Below are 12,726 nucleotides of genomic sequence, written 5' to 3' on the forward strand. Positions count from 1 at the left end.
CTTGTCCTCAATATGTACATTAGTTTCTTTTAGTTTTGTCTTTGACTTTTACGTTGCTTTGTTACCAAGGATTTGGAAGGATCCTACTAGTGATTAGATGATACTGTAGTTCAAAACCTCTATTTTTAATATTAGAATCGAGGATAGCATATAAGGATAGTTATCAAAACAGTTTTACATAAAAAATATATATCTAAAAAAACTTATGAAAATAGTTTTAAATCTAACTTGATTGTGAAGGCTTGACTTTTATATAGATCCCATCTTTATAATTATTGAATGAATAATAAATAAGATATAAATATTATCAAATCTAATATTTTATTCAAATATACACACATATATAAAAGAGCTTTTTTATAGAAAAATATATTTTTTCATTAGTTAATTTTATGTTTTTCTATTTTTAATTTTATATTATGTATTATTATACTTTCTAGGTTATTTTATATTTATCAAAAATATATTTTCTAGTTTATTTTTTTATTTAGTATTACTAGAGTTTTCTAATTTTTTCTGTAAATGAATGTAATGATTTTTTGGAAAATTGTTACATGGATGAATAAAATTTGATATTTTAAGAGTCTTTTAATAATTATAATGTTTCTAGTTTTTAAGAGTTTTAACTTATAATACACCTTGTTATCCTTCATTTTTTATATTTATTAATTTCATTTTTATTTTACATTAGATAATAAATAGTAATTGAGTAACGGATACTTGAAATCTAGTAGATAAAATATGTATATCTTACTAAATATATAATAGATAGAATACGAAACTCAACATATGGATAATTATTATCATCCTTAAGGAATTTTTGCCCCCATCATGATTGATTATTTTAAAATCTGCAATAGTAAATTGCTGACTTTAAAAGACGTAATTGCTTAAACCAGGAATCAAACCTTGGCGTCTTCTTCTTTAAAAATCAAGAATCTTTCCAAGTCACTACACTGTGATACGGATGAATTTAAATATTATATCTAATCTTTCAACCGAGAGAAAACATAAACATGTCTAATGGGAATTTGAACCATTGATATATTTCTTTTCACATTATATATATATATATATATATATATATATATATAATTTTTTATTTATTGATGTGAATGTTTGAATAAGATTGTATCCATCCCCACTCATTTCACAAATATTAAAGTTAATAACTATATAAATTTCAAATGGTTCTGAAAAAACTTAAACTTATGATTATTAAAGAGCAAATTCAAAACTTAACTAGTTGAATTACCTTTCAAAGTTGATATTAAATATAGTTCGATTTTAGTTTTTTTTTTAAATAATTTTTTTTTTAAAATATTAATACAATAATATATTAGATTAATATAGATTATGTGTCTTAATATGCCAAACTCGTAACTTGTTAATATTCTCTACTAGATTTAATAATATTTTTTAATTATTTTTATTTAATTATATGATAATAAAAATAAACACTCACAAAATCGAGCACCAAGCCAATATCAAGATATTTTTTAAAAATCAAATTAATCTCACATAATACAAATCAAAATAAATTATGAAGCACAATTCTCAATTAACCCAAGTTAACCTATCGAACTTAGACCTCTAGTTATGAATTCTACTGAGTTTAATAACTTATTTTTTATTTAGAAATTTATTTGTTTGTGTGGTTGCTTCTGTGTTTGAAACAACTATAGCAAAACAAATATGTGATTACATAAAAAATATAATTTATAATATACCCCACAAAAAATAAATTATAATTCATTAATATATATTACTTATTTTACAACATTAATTTAAAAAACATTATTAACTAAACAAATTAAATTATTTTTTATTCAACCTCAATTTTAACTATAGTTTTAACCAAACATATATAAATATCAAACCAACCTCAACTAAAAATAATTTTTATAAAATAATTTTTTTCAAATCATAACCATAAAATTTATTGCAATACCAAACACATTCTATACTTGTAAAATTAAACACCAACTAAATATCAAGATATTTATTTGAGACTGTAATAAATTTATAGAAAATAAATTAAAATAAATTATAAAAGATAATTAAATATTAATTAAATATTAATTAAATATTAATTAAATATTAATTAAATATTAATTAAATATTAATTAAATATTAATTAAATATTAATTAAATATTAAATGATAAAATAAAAAATTTAATCAATAAAAATTTAATATTAAATAATAAAATTAAAAATAAATCAATTATATATATATAAAAGGTTAGGCGTTTAAAAATAAGTTTATGGGCTGCCAGCCGAAGCCCACGCTGTAGGACTTTTTGTTTTTTTGTTTTTTTATGGACGACGTGTTTTTAAAATAAGCAGATGACAAGACATTTCTAGTTCATCTCCGCCCACTTGAAAATGGAAAGCTGGTTCTCTAATTTTTTTGGAATAAAAACACCCGTTTTTAATATATCTTTTTAGCAATAAAACACCTAAGAAATGTCCTAAATACCTCAACTAATCCATGTGTGGAATTAAATTAGCATAAAATTGGATAAAAAGCAAAAAATCAACTCAAATTTAAAAATATTTTTGAGTCTCTATCTATTTATTAGACAAGATTAAGGCCAAGAACCGCCTTAATGAAGCTTTCTTTGCTAAATGAACCCGTTAATACAAGGATAAAGCTTTTTTGGTCATTGAGTTGTGGTCGATTAATGATTTCTCTCTCTCTCTCTTTGTTTTCCGGTGTATTTCTCTCTTCTCTCTTAAGCTCAAGGATCCATATTGGAGACGCTATTGATGGAGGGTGTGAAGGCTAAAGGGAGTTAACTTACAGAAGACAAGTTCCCTGTCAAATTTACTCCTGTAGTGCGTCGTTTTGCAGGCATGGGGTATCAGCTAAGCAAGGTTTTAGTTGCATATCTTCGTACTGTTGCCGTCTTATGATCTGTTCTCGGGCCTACCTGTCTATTCATTAGACCATGTAAAATTGGATTGGTTTAAATCCATTTTTGCTGTGGTTTCCAGGCTAGCGGCATTGTTGAGGTCTCTTTCTACCAACTCTTTTCAATATTGTGTATCTAGTAGATGGTGTCATAACTCATACTTCAATTGTATTTCCTAATTACACGGATGCGCTTAATTTTAAACTTCTGGTGCATCTCGCTGTTTTTCTTTTAATGGAAAACTTGTCAACTCCAGAACAACTATCTGGTTTTGGGTTCTGGTTTAATTTTACAGAATGCGAACTTTTGTAAATATATAAATATCAGAGTTGTATATATATATTTGTGTCCAACATGAAAAAAAATCTACATGTTAAACTTACTGAATCTCGTCTGCATTTATTTCAATCAGTTGTGTGGCATAGAATTTGTTTCAAAACTAAAAAAACAAAGGAATATAGGACAGATTACATTTCGGGAAAGAGCTTTATGTATCAATAACTGGAGCTGATCCAGTAGGATGACATGATTTTGCAGTGTCCAGATGGTATCCGAAGACTGCGAAACATAATTCTTCCTTCCCTACATTGGTCAATCCCGCCTGCTAGCCAGTGGAACAACCTCGGCCAGAGGGGTTGCGAGGGGTGTAGGCAATGGAGATGTTCTACAGACTGGACAAGTTGGGTGCAGCCTCAACCACGGGTCAACACACTTGAGGTGAAAGAGATGTCCGCAATCCGGCAACAACCTTAGCTTATCAGTGCTCTTGTAATCTGCCAAGCATATGGAGCAGCATGTAGAAGTTGAGTCTGTCTTGTGTAGCTTGGCCTCCGAATACAGAAGTGTAGGATAGCTCTTTAGAGTGGCCTCATCGAGCCCTATTTCAACGACAAAGCTTTGCAGGTTCAGTTGCTGATCTGCAGAATTTCTTCCCTGGCTAGGCACCGACGTCTGCTGGTTTCGTGCGCAAAAATAGGAAGCCAAAGTGATTGTTGTAATGAGCAGCAGGATTCCAATAGATACACCAATGCCATAGCCAAATCCACCAATGTTATTGGAGCCAAGAAATCCAGTATACCCTGTTGTGCTATTCATATCCTCAAGGAATATTCAAGCTGGGAGAAGCCGGGATTGGATATGTGATGCAAATGATCTGGTCAGCCATAGCCATGGCAAGAGAAATGGTTTATTTGGGGTGTTATAAATTTACAAAGTCAACGGGAAGAGGGGGCAGATAAAGAGTATTATTGGTAGAGTTTTTATCAAGGGAAGATGTATTTGGGCTTTGAAGCAAAGAGAGGGCAAGGAGGCAAGCAAATGAATGTGAATACAATATGTTTTTCTTCTTTTGTCAGTCATATATTATGGCTATATCTGCTTAGCTTTTCTAAGGTCAACGGCTCTCATAGCCTGCAATTTACTCTAATCTTGATATGATTAGTAACGTCTTTCTTTCAACTAATCAAAACAAATCTTCAATCCTCTATAATTCTCTTTGTGCGTGCAACGCACGATCCTAGCTGATAATATACATATGCATGCCATGGTTGATTACTACTTTAATTATTCAAGCAAGGCCAGCCAATTATTTGCCCACAAGAAGATAAACAGAGCCACGGAGTTGTTTCTTGCTTGTGGCGTTTCTTTATTGTTTTATTTATATCACAGCCAGTGGCCATGATTAACAGGTTGGTGCTAGTGGCTACCACCTGCTACATACAAAATTTCAAGATTCTTTTGCCCTGTTCTCTTTTCTCTTTTCTCTCCTGTCAGAGATCTCAAAATACTCTTGACTGGTGGTTAAGTAGTTGCTCCTACCATATCCATTGCTCCTGTCGTTTTCTGTATTTGGTGGGCTGAAGTGAGATACGCCAGAGGTCATGCTTCTCATGAGCTCCTGCTGCTCTGGGATGACAAATTGCTTGTTGGCGTAATATGTCTTCATCGTTCTTTATCGTCTAGCCTCCGGGAGAACTGGGAGGTACGCATCCTTCATCTGCATAGCGAGAGACCTAGACTTTGGTCCCTCAGAACGCTAAAATATAATCAGCAAATGTTTATAATTGGGCTCTTCACTCTGGATCATGATTTTATTTTATTTTTTCTTTTTTTATTTCCGTACCCAATATTTTGTTTATTTAGTTTTTCTTTTCGATTTTTTCATTGTTGTTTGACTATTATGTTTTATAAATTTTTCTTTTCAAGTGGTTATATATTCTCTATTCAATGTTTATGGTTAAACCCATAAATATTATTTATTTTATTAGAATAGTGTCTTGTGTTTTGTTTATTTTTTTAAAAAAAATTACTATTCAACAACTATTTTTTTAAAGTTATTTTTTATAAAATTATTTTAATTTCATAATCTAATTTACGGGTTTAACAAGTTAATTTGAGTGTGTTTGGTATTATGGTAACTATTGTGATTGTTAATTTGAGTGTGTTTGGTATTATGGTAGCTATTATGATTGTAGTTTGAAAAAAATTACTTTATAAAAAATATTTTTGGTTGATCAAATTCATATAATAAGGATTATAGTTTCCATGGTTTTTTAAGCATATAACAAAATCAGGTAAAATATTATCAGAAATAAAATTGAAATTGTGATCAAATTCCACAAATATTATGTCATCATACGATATTCTTCTAATTTATATAGTGTTATTAAATAATATAAAACATTAGTTTTTTTAAGTAAAATACAATTTAAAAAAAAATAATTTTTTTATTGAATCAAATATGGTCTAATAAATATTATTTATGTAAATAATGTCAAGTGAATGTTTTTTATATTGTAGATAAATTATAATTCACCTGGCATCACCTGACTCAAATTCATATAATAAGGATTATAGTTTTTATGGTCTTTTAAGCATGCAACAAAATCAGGTAAAATATTATCAGAAATAAAATTAAAATTGTGATCGAATTCCATAAATATTATGTCATCATGCGATATTCTTCTAATTTATATAATATTATTAAATAATATAAAACATTAGCTTTTTTAAGTAAAACACAATTTAAAAAAAATAATTTTTTTTTATTAGATCAGATATGGTCTAATAAATATTATTTATGTAAATAATGTCAAGTGAATGTTTTTTATATTGTAGATAAATTATAATTCACCTGGCATCACCTGACATCACCTGACATGGACATTGTTATGAACAGTGCCCAGGTGAATTGCAAGAGAAGCAGCACCTAGTTGCTATGTGCAGATTGATAGTCTGAGAAAAAAAATTATAAGACCTACCAAACAGTAAATAATTTTTTTCATGTTACTAAATCTCTAGTTTACGCTATTAGTTTTAAACTTAAAGCTACCACGTAAACAAATATTTATTAAAGTTAATTTTAATTAGTTTTTTTGTTAATTTTTTTTTATTTTATCATATTGATTTTTTGTTAATTTTTTTTATTTCATTTTACCATATTAAATTTGTTGATAATTAGATATTATAATTTATTTATTTATTTTTTATAAATTTTTTTTATCTTATGACTCAGGATGATTATTTATTTACCTTCTAATAAAACAAAAATATTAATTTACCCTTGGTGGTTGTTTTTAAAGGTTTTATTGGTCATTATTTATTTAATTGTTTGGGATAATTCTGGGTTTTAATCTTTTTATTAACACAATATATAAACTATATCACCTTGAAAGTAAAATTTATTTCTACATTTTTTAAGAAAAGTGTAAAAACTTTTATACCTTGAGCATAAGAAGTACACTAACAATCAGGGGAATTTACTTTCATTTTTTTAATATTTAATAGGTTGATCGGTCTATTTAATTTATTGAAAATTAATTATTATTTTTTTTGCTTTTATTTTTATATAGTTAACAAATTAATTTAAATTGACACATTTAATTTATTAAGTTTTTTTTATGTTAAAAAAATTAAACCAAATCACATTATTGGCTAATGCAATGAAATTTTCAAAAAAAATTCAAAATTTTTTCAAAATAATTTTAAAATGTAAAAACAAATAAGATATCTCCTCTTTCATGTCATTAAATGTAAAAACAAATAAGATATCTCCTCTGTTATTTTACTATTTATTTTACTATTTTAAAAATATTTTTTTATTTTTTAATTCAAATTAATATTTTTTTAATATTTTAGATCATTTTAACACACTGATATTTTTTAATATTTTAGATCATTTTAACACATTGATATCAATAATAAGTTTTAAAATATAAAAAATATTTTTATATATTTTTAAGTAAAAAATATTTTTACCATATTTCTAAACACTTAGTAATATTTCTCTTATTTTATGTTTTTAGTTAAAAAAAAGAATTTAAAATAAAAAATAATATTAATTCAAAAAGAATGGAGACATTAAAGAAATGATAAAATTTAGTGCGATTGTAAAAATTATGCGAACGTATTATTATAAGAAACTAGAAAATAAAAGAAGAAAACACAAATCAAGAACTGCAACAATATGAAACAGCGGTCGAGCTGGAGCACAGCACCATATACATAGCCCAATACCTTAAATTTTGGCTTAAGAGCAAGCCCATATTTAGAAAGCCCATTCAACCCGATCCTCCTCCCCACAGTGATTCCTTCCTTTCTGCTCGTCTTCGAATCTAAGCTCCGTCTCCCTCCTCTCTCTCTCGCCCTCTCTCTCTTTCTCTCTCTGTTTTTTTACTGGGAAGTCAAAAACATCAATAGAAACCGTCACCGCCATCGCCGCCAGGGAAGCAATGGCAACTTTAACAGCACTAAAAGCTCTCCTTGTATTCCTTGTAACAATAACACCAGTTCTGTTCCTGGTAAAATCAGAAGACACGAACAAGGTCTTTTCACCCTGTTTAGACACCACTGTACAAGAGTCTGATGGCTTCACTTTTGCTATCGCATTTTCATCAAGGACATCTTTCTTCTTCAACAGTAGCCACCAGTTGTCTCCCTGCGACCGTAGACTTGCTCTAACTGGCCAAAATTCTCAGATCTCTGTTTTTAGACCTAAAGTCGACGAGATCTCTCTCCTTACTATCAATACCTCATCTTTCTATCCGGTTTGTCAAAACCCCACTTTCTCCTTACATTCTTCTTGGTTTTTGGATATTTTGCTTGGTTTAGTATTTAAGTAAATTGATGTTTTGTTTCTTCCGATTGATCGAATTGCTTATGTGTGATTTAGTGCTTCTGAATTGGTTTAATTATAGAGATTATTGATGGGTTTAAGCTAAAGTGTTTTAAATTGTTCTTGTTCTTCTTTCTTTTTCTTTTTTGATTGAATGGTAGAACTACTTTCTTGTTTTCTTTCTTCCTTTTTTCTTTTTCTAATTTTAGGGAGTTGTGGAGAAACCTGGCTGTGTTTGATTAACTTATGGAAGAAAATAGGAATTTGATTGAGGGTTTGGACGTGGCTTTTCTGGAGAATGATTTTCAAAGTTCTGAAACATATAAGCTGGGGTAAAATGCACTAAGACGCCTGAATCATGGATAAATAACTGTTGGGAATGTACTCTCTATTAGTTTCAAGAAATTGATAGTGCCAAGCGTATAAACCAATTATCCTTTTGTTTCGTTGATTAATCTTTATTGCATCTTGTTGAAAAGAAGAGATATATTTAAAATGTTGTAATCGAACTGTTCATTCTTATCTGAGCAAGAACATTTGGAAGCTTTTCCATGTGCTGTGACTAAGCCTTCCACAACATGCAGAATTTGGCAATGAGCTTCTGTCTCTGTTTGCTTTTATACCTTGTTTTATTCATGTCCAGCATTGGAAGCTAGGACATGGGGATGGACATTTGGACACTCCAATTACATGGAAAAACAAAAGAATATTTGAAAAAAAAGAGCTAAGTTGGACATGGGAATGCATGTTGGACACACACATGGATCCCGAGTCTAAGCAACATAGGGCTTTCTGCAAATTGCCATAGAAACTGTTGGTGTTAAAATTAATGCTTATTCTCCCATGTGCCACAACGCTAGTTTTGAGTGTAGATAAGGTAATGTAAAGTATTCAGGACTTATGTCTTATTGTAGAAAAGGCTAATTTGTTGTGAAATAGCTGTTTTAGCTAGAGCAAGTTTATAGTTGGTGAAAAATGTAGAAAGTGACACTTGGGTTGTGGGAATAGAAGAAAATTTTATTTCAAGTAATCAAATAGACAAGGTATTTGTGCCTATTGCCTATTTATAACCAACACTCACGACTTAATAATGTCTAGAGATATATTTGATATTGTCTCGTTATAGTTTTAGAACACTTCATGCTAATTGACTTATATATGAATTATAGAATCTGTACATTTGTTCCCTTCAGAACTTAATAATTCTTCTAATACTTTTCAAGCATATTTAAGAATGTGCATTAATTTCAATAGTTCTTATTATGCTTCAGTTAGCTATCAATGTTCTTATTGTGAAAAGATTTTTCTTTTGTAATAAAGGAAAGAGCAAGATCTATCGAAAAAGGTGAACTCAAATTGATTGATCTGAGTTCAAATATTATGAGGCATACATACACATCATGAAAACTGTACCGCATGCTAAGATCAAGCTAATGCATAATCAACTTGGAGTATTTAAAATGTTCATTAAGGAGTGTTAATAACTCACATTCTTCTAATTGTCAGATAATTGTAGATGAATCGAATTATAGAGGAATGGGTGCAATGAGAGATCTCTAGACAAGTTGAAACCAAAAATGTATATATTCTCTTATGTTTTTAATATATTACTTATTTTTTTAGAACTATAATAAACAGTATTAAGGCTCTGTCACTTGTCCATAAACACTTGCACCGCACTACCAAACAGCATGAAATGTATTCTAGATGCTGGCGTGATGTTATCCTAACACAAACCAAAACTTGAGTTGAGGATGCCTGCAAGATGCATCTGTCTTGTGCACTTGGTAATAATTTTTTTCTTTTATTGCCATGACCAAGTGTCTTTTCTTACATTTTTCACCAATGCTGCATTCCAATCGTAACAACCTGTTTAACCTTCATTACCATAAATCCTATGTACCTTACTCATCCTCTCACCTAGTTTGAAAAACCAGCAGCTGGAGTAAAAACATATTTTGTCTTATTTGGCATCCACAGAAGTTTAGTTTGATGCTTCAAGTTTGTCTACACTTACACCATATAGTCTCTCACAGTGAGTATTAATTGGTGATAGCCATGTGCATGTTTATTAAGCCATGCATGGTATCAACCTGGATAACCTAAACCATAAGGTTGGATATAGGTGAAGGCACCACTGGCTTTCAATTTCTTTGAATTGAATCCTGTTCATTATAATGCATGGCATTCCCGCACTCACTTCCCTAGCCTAAGATTAATGCTTTATGCTTGTGCAACTTTCAATCCCTTTTTTATATATTTTTTTCTGTTTTTGCTTTCCAGGAAAATTATGGTGGGTATATGGTTGCATTTGCTGGTCGAAAATATGCTGCAAGGTCTCTGCCTGCTTTTGTTGCAAACAATACATACACTGTGACCAGCTTTACCCTGGTAATAGAAGATCCAGGACCCATTATGATCTTAATTTACTTTCATGAGATCTTTAGGAACCCGTTAAAATTTTGTAATGCAGGTGCTTGAGTTCAAAAAGGGAAGACTACAGAACTTGTATTGGAAAAGGGATGGCTGTGCAAAATGTTCGGGAAACTCTAACTTTGTCTGCCTCAACAATCAGGATTGTGCAATCAGAACAGCCCTATGCAAAAGCAATGGAGGTAGTGTTGATTGTAGCCTTGGGATACAATTGGCATTCTCGGGCACAGACAAGCACTTTTCTGCTCTCAACTCATGGTACGAAGTGGAAAACCTTCGACAGTACTCCCTTTATGGTCTTTACTCAAATCTCAAGAATTCTCTCACCAGTCAGTATAGCAAGATCTTCTAATTGTGATGTGATGGTTTGTAGAGTTTTGGTTCCTCATGTGTTGTGATTTTTTCCTCATCTCTTTTCCAAATGGTGCAGACCTTTCATTTCCAGTTGATGCTCCTCTTTGTTGTATCTCTTCAGAGTTGTGCTGTATAAATTTACATACGTTAACAGTTATTTGTGATCTACATGAAAAGAGATTAAAATGTTTAGAATCTGTCTTTTTCATTATTTTTAAATGCATATGCCCGTAGTTTTTGAAATCGTATGTCTACATTTGTGAACGATTAGTTGCAGTCATGAGAGAAGTGATTGTTATGATTTAATTCTTCTCTTTTTGTGAAGTCAGGCGCCAGCAACAGCAATCATTCCCCCCTTGTTTGGGTGGGATTGGTTCCTTTTGCGTGTGATATTTGGTAATATACTTGTCTTTGGTCAAGGGATTAATAATCGGAGGTAAGTCTGTGCAGCTGATGAAGATCTCGTATTGCTGTTTCCAATGTGGGCACCTCTGCCCGAGCAGAAGTGCATCAGAATTCGCGCTAAACCAGGCACGCATTGCCTATCTTCACTTCTGCTCCGGCATTCTACTCTGCTGATCAAAGCGGGACTGATTTCACCAGCATGCAAGCTTTGTGCTTAAGCCAGGGGACAAGACTCGCTAAACCAGGCAAGCATTGCCTATCTTCACTTCTGCTCCGGCAGAGGTGCATCCTACTCTGCCAATCAAAGCGGGGCTAATATCACTAACAGGCAAGCTTTGTGCTTAAACCGGGAAACAAAACTCTCGCTAAACCAGGCACGCAATTCCTATCTTCACTTCCGAGCGGGGAAAAATCCTTTCTATCTCATGAAGCCAATCGACAAATCCCTTAACCACCAGAACAGGGTGTTTGCAGACAATAGGAGTTCCACTTGAAAACCCAAGTTGATGCGGTAATCATTTTCAACATGAGGCTACCTTTTCAAAATTGGATATATGTAAAGTGACGATCATCAATCTCTCTATCTTTCACATCCAAATGATTGGTTAGATCCATAACCTATCTTTGCAGATCCTTATCATTAGTTCTTGAACATCATATTCTTGAAACATAACTTCCTCATCTCAAGAAGACATCTTGCACTTGCGACCTTCAGCCATGGCAATCAAAAAGCTAAACCAGGAAATACTAACTAATGCAACATGAGCTCTTTATCATCAACTTGTCATGTTTCCTCGATACATTAAATGGGAATGCCACAAGATGTATAAAACAAAACATACTCTATTTGGACGTTGACACGAAAAACTTTAAGTTGCTCTTTAAGGTTTTATTTTAGCTATTTTCTGTGCATACTATTTTATTAATTTATTTTTTTATCCTTTTTTTTAGGTTCCACTCTCTACAAGTGATAGATAGAAAAAAAAATTCATCATACAATATTAAGGGAGAGAGAGTATTTTAATATCTATATTCTAGCAACTAAAAAAACTAATTTTAGTGTTAATATGTTTATCGTTTTTGGAAAGTTCAATAAAAATAATATTACCATCTAGCCATGTTAGGAAAAATAGACGAGATCTTAAAGGTTTTTTGTATTTATTTTTTAGAGATATTAGAGATTGTTATAGAATTGAAAATGAGTTTGTTAAGATTTTTAGGGTATTTTTGGATATATTTAAGTAAAAACGAGCTAGAAAATTGGCTTTTAATGTCCAAAAAATCAGACCTGATTTTTCAATCATTGATGATGAATGGAAAATATTGTTTAAGATGACAAGTCATCTATTATAGAAGATGACTTATCATATATTTACCAAGAAAAAAAAACAAAAACAAAACGAAGTAGATAACACATCATTCACTTCTTAAAAAAAAAATCATTTAAATACATCTAAAGCTTTTGGATCTCTGCTTAGAGCATTAACTTTTCCTCTTTTTTTTTT

General features: G+C 30.7%; 2 protein-coding genes across 4 annotated transcripts; one reads left to right on the forward strand and one right to left on the reverse strand.

The window, feature by feature from the left end:
- Window positions 1-3,287: 3,287 nt before the first annotated feature.
- On the reverse strand, window positions 3,288-4,365 carry LOC105138224 (RING/U-box superfamily protein). Its single transcript, XM_011044263.1, has one exon. The coding sequence runs from the start codon at window positions 4,009-4,011 to the stop codon at window positions 3,508-3,510; it is 504 nt and encodes a 167-aa protein (XP_011042565.1). The 5' UTR covers window positions 4,012-4,365; the 3' UTR covers window positions 3,288-3,507.
- Window positions 4,366-7,452: 3,087 nt separating this feature from the next.
- LOC105138225 (uncharacterized) lies at window positions 7,453-11,027 on the forward strand. Of its 3 annotated transcripts, none has more exons than XM_011044266.1 (4): window positions 7,481-7,543; window positions 7,577-7,961; window positions 10,313-10,420; window positions 10,503-11,027. In XM_011044266.1, the coding sequence occupies exons 2-4, from the start codon at window positions 7,647-7,649 to the stop codon at window positions 10,812-10,814; spliced, it is 735 nt and encodes a 244-aa protein (XP_011042568.1). In that variant the 5' UTR covers window positions 7,481-7,543; window positions 7,577-7,646; the 3' UTR covers window positions 10,815-11,027. The 3 variants fall into 3 exon arrangements, with proteins under 3 accessions (XP_011042566.1, XP_011042568.1, XP_011042567.1); XM_011044265.1 differs by having other exon boundaries at window positions 7,488-7,538; window positions 7,572-7,961; XM_011044264.1 differs by having other exon boundaries at window positions 7,453-7,961.
- The last annotated feature ends 1,699 nt before the right edge of the window (window positions 11,028-12,726 follow it).

This window comes from Populus euphratica, unplaced genomic scaffold (genome assembly GCF_000495115.2).
Source record: "Populus euphratica unplaced genomic scaffold, PopEup_1.0 scaffold74.1, whole genome shotgun sequence".
Taxonomy (NCBI): domain Eukaryota; kingdom Viridiplantae; phylum Streptophyta; class Magnoliopsida; order Malpighiales; family Salicaceae; genus Populus; species Populus euphratica.

Bases quoted from the DNA above. Each gene is read 5' to 3' on its own strand.
- LOC105138225 (XM_011044264.1), top strand. From the start codon at position 7,647: ATGGCAACTTTAACAGCACTAAAAGCTCTCCTTGTATTCCTTGTAACA. The intron at 7,962-10,312 runs GTTTGTCAAAAC...TTTGCTTTCCAG, and splicing joins ATACCTCATCTTTCTATCCG to GAAAATTATGGTGGGTATAT. The intron at 10,421-10,502 runs GTAATAGAAGAT...TTTGTAATGCAG, and splicing joins CTGTGACCAGCTTTACCCTG to GTGCTTGAGTTCAAAAAGGG.
- LOC105138224 (XM_011044263.1), bottom strand. From the start codon at position 4,011: ATGAATAGCACAACAGGGTATACTGGATTTCTTGGCTCCAATAACATT.